The 2459-nt window shown below is 52.4% G+C and overlaps 1 protein-coding gene across 1 annotated transcript; it reads right to left on the reverse strand.

The window, feature by feature from the left end:
* Window positions 1–6: 6 nt before the first annotated feature.
* tspan1 (tetraspanin 1) lies at window positions 7–2381 on the reverse strand. The gene is made up of 6 exons (XM_014031493.1): window positions 2217–2381; window positions 1798–2004; window positions 1606–1680; window positions 1052–1150; window positions 554–697; window positions 7–444 (listed from the first exon to the last, which is right to left on the reverse strand). The coding sequence occupies exons 1-6, from the start codon at window positions 2301–2303 to the stop codon at window positions 235–237; spliced, it is 822 nt and encodes a 273-aa protein (XP_013886947.1). The 5' UTR covers window positions 2304–2381; the 3' UTR covers window positions 7–234.
* Between the last annotated feature and the right edge of the window lie 78 nt (window positions 2382–2459).

Genomic DNA, 2459 nt, shown 5'->3' on the forward strand with positions numbered 1-2459 from the left:
CACACACACACACACACACACACACACACACACACACACACACACACAGGTGAAACGACTGTTTTAAATCGGAGGCAGAGTTTTTTGTTTTTCTCGTTTCTGCATTTTATTTTGATAAAAGTCTTTGAACTTCACAAGACTTTAATCAGCTTTTAAACAATGATTCTAAGTAAACAAACTAATCAGTGAAGGACCTGAGTCCAGCTGAAGATCTGGAGCAGTCTTCGGCTGCTGTCAGCTGCTCTTCCTGTCCAGGTGAGTGTACAGGTACGTGCACACGCTCAGACCTGCCACCTGTGGAAACAGGAGAACAGGTTCTAGTCTCCGATCAGCTGATTCCTTCAAACAGGAAGTGTTTACCTCCAGCGCCGCCACCCCGGCGGCCACGCCTCCGACCACGTGGCTCTGCTCCCTRAGGAGCTTCAGAACCGGTCTGGAGCAGCCCTGAAGAAGAACCGGGTCAAAGTCTGTTAGCAAAACGTCCCCCGAGCCACTGGATGGAGGTGGACACAGAGTCCCCTCCAGGACAGACTGAGCTCTAACCTGTTCTCACCTGCACAGGTAGAAGCTCCGCCTCCTCTGGCCTGCAGGGGGCAGTGTTGGTCCAGCAGCAGCTGGGCGGCAGCTGGTCTTGGTTCTGGTCCTGAAACTCGGAGCCCGTGAAGTCGGCGTGTCCAGAGAACCCGCAGCAGCTGAACTGTTGGTTTTAAAGACAGTTTAGTGTCAGGAGCCCTCCTGCTGGTCCTGGCTCACCTGGACCCACCTGGACCCACCAGGACCCACCTGAACCCACCTGGACCCAGGGTCGAGACTTCAGGCCCAGCAGGGTGTTCTTTTCAAACATGAATTCAGAAACATAAAAGTTTAAAATTTGCTTTGAGTCTGAACCTGATCTCTGACCTTTGACCTGACCTTTGATCTGACCTTTGACCTGACCTTTGATCTGACCTTTGACCTCTGACCTGACCCGATCCAACAGATCCTGACTCAAAGAGGGGACCCGGTTTGGTTCTGGTTCCGTAGTAAAACCGGGGAMCTGCAGGACTCGTACCTCAGTCATGGTGGAGTTCCAGATCTTTGTGACCTTGGGGTCCAGACCGTAGCTGTTCTGTAACGCCTGAGTCGCCCACGCTTCCAGGATCCTGTCAGCCTGGAGACAGAAGCACCTGGATCAGGAGCAGGTTCTGACCCAACTGGACCAAGAACAGGACTGTGGAGAGCTGGTTTCTGGTTTGGACTGGTCAGTGAAAACCTGGACNCACCTGGATCAGGAGCAGGTTCTGACCCAACTGGACCAAGAACAGGACTGTGGAGAGCTGGTTTCTGGTTTGGACTGGTCAGTGAAAACCTGGACAGGTTCTGGGACCAGAGAGGACAAACCTGGACGTGTTCTGGGACCAGAGAGGACGGGGACAAACCTGAATGGGTTCTGGGACCAGAGAGGACGGGGACAAACCTGGACGTGTTCTGGGACCAGAGAGGACGGGGACAAACCTGAATGGGTTCTGGGACCAGAGGGGGACAAACCTGGACGGGTTCTGGGACCAGAGAGGACGGGGACAAACCTGAATGGGTTCTGGGACCAGAGAGGACGGGGACACTCACCAACGAGGAGTAGATGAGCGCCACGAGTCCAGCTGCGACCTCAGCCATGACGATGATGAGGATGATGGAGAAGAACTGCAGAGGAGGAAGAAAAGGTCCAATCAGAACCAACCAGACTCTTATTCTGAAGAGTCCCTGAGCTTTATTTTGGAGGCGGAGTCTGCTGGTTGCCACGGTGACGTGAGGACTCACAGCGACCAGCAGACACTTGCTCTCCTTCCGGGCCCCACAGCTGCCCAGGAGGCCCAGCAGAACCAGGACGGTGCCGACRGAGACGCAGAAGAAGCCCGTGTTGACGAAGAGCTGGACCTGTCTGCAGAACGGACCCAGGATGTGGAGGAAGGAGCTGCCGTCCACGCTGACCCAGATCCCCCCGGCCAGCAGGACCAGACCCCCGAGCTGCAGAACCAGGTTCAGACAGAAACCCAAAGCATGGATCAAAACATCTGGATTTATCAGAACACAAAGATCATAACACCAGGCCAGTCTTAGTGCCGGTTCTGGTTCTGGAATGGACCAGGCTGAGACCCTCCAGCTGGACCTCTGAGGACAGGGTCTCACTGAGGGACAGAACTGGGTCAGGATTTAGTGTGAGGAGGAACCGGACTCACAGAAACCAGCAGGTTGAACAGAACCATCATCAGCCGGAGGAACGGGAAGCAGCTCATGTCGGTCTGCAGAACCAGACCAGAGACCATCAGAAACTTTCAAAATAAAGTTTTAAAGAGAAGATTTATCTTTCAAAATAAAGCTTACTTTAAATGGTTCAAAACAAATCTAAATGTTTTAAAATAAATATCTTCAATTTTTCTAAATAATGGTCATATTTCAAAATAAAACATTAAACATAAGAC

This window comes from Austrofundulus limnaeus, unplaced genomic scaffold (assembly GCF_001266775.1).
Source record: "Austrofundulus limnaeus strain Quisiro unplaced genomic scaffold, Austrofundulus_limnaeus-1.0 Scaffold1260, whole genome shotgun sequence".
Classification (NCBI taxonomy): domain Eukaryota; kingdom Metazoa; phylum Chordata; class Actinopteri; order Cyprinodontiformes; family Rivulidae; genus Austrofundulus; species Austrofundulus limnaeus.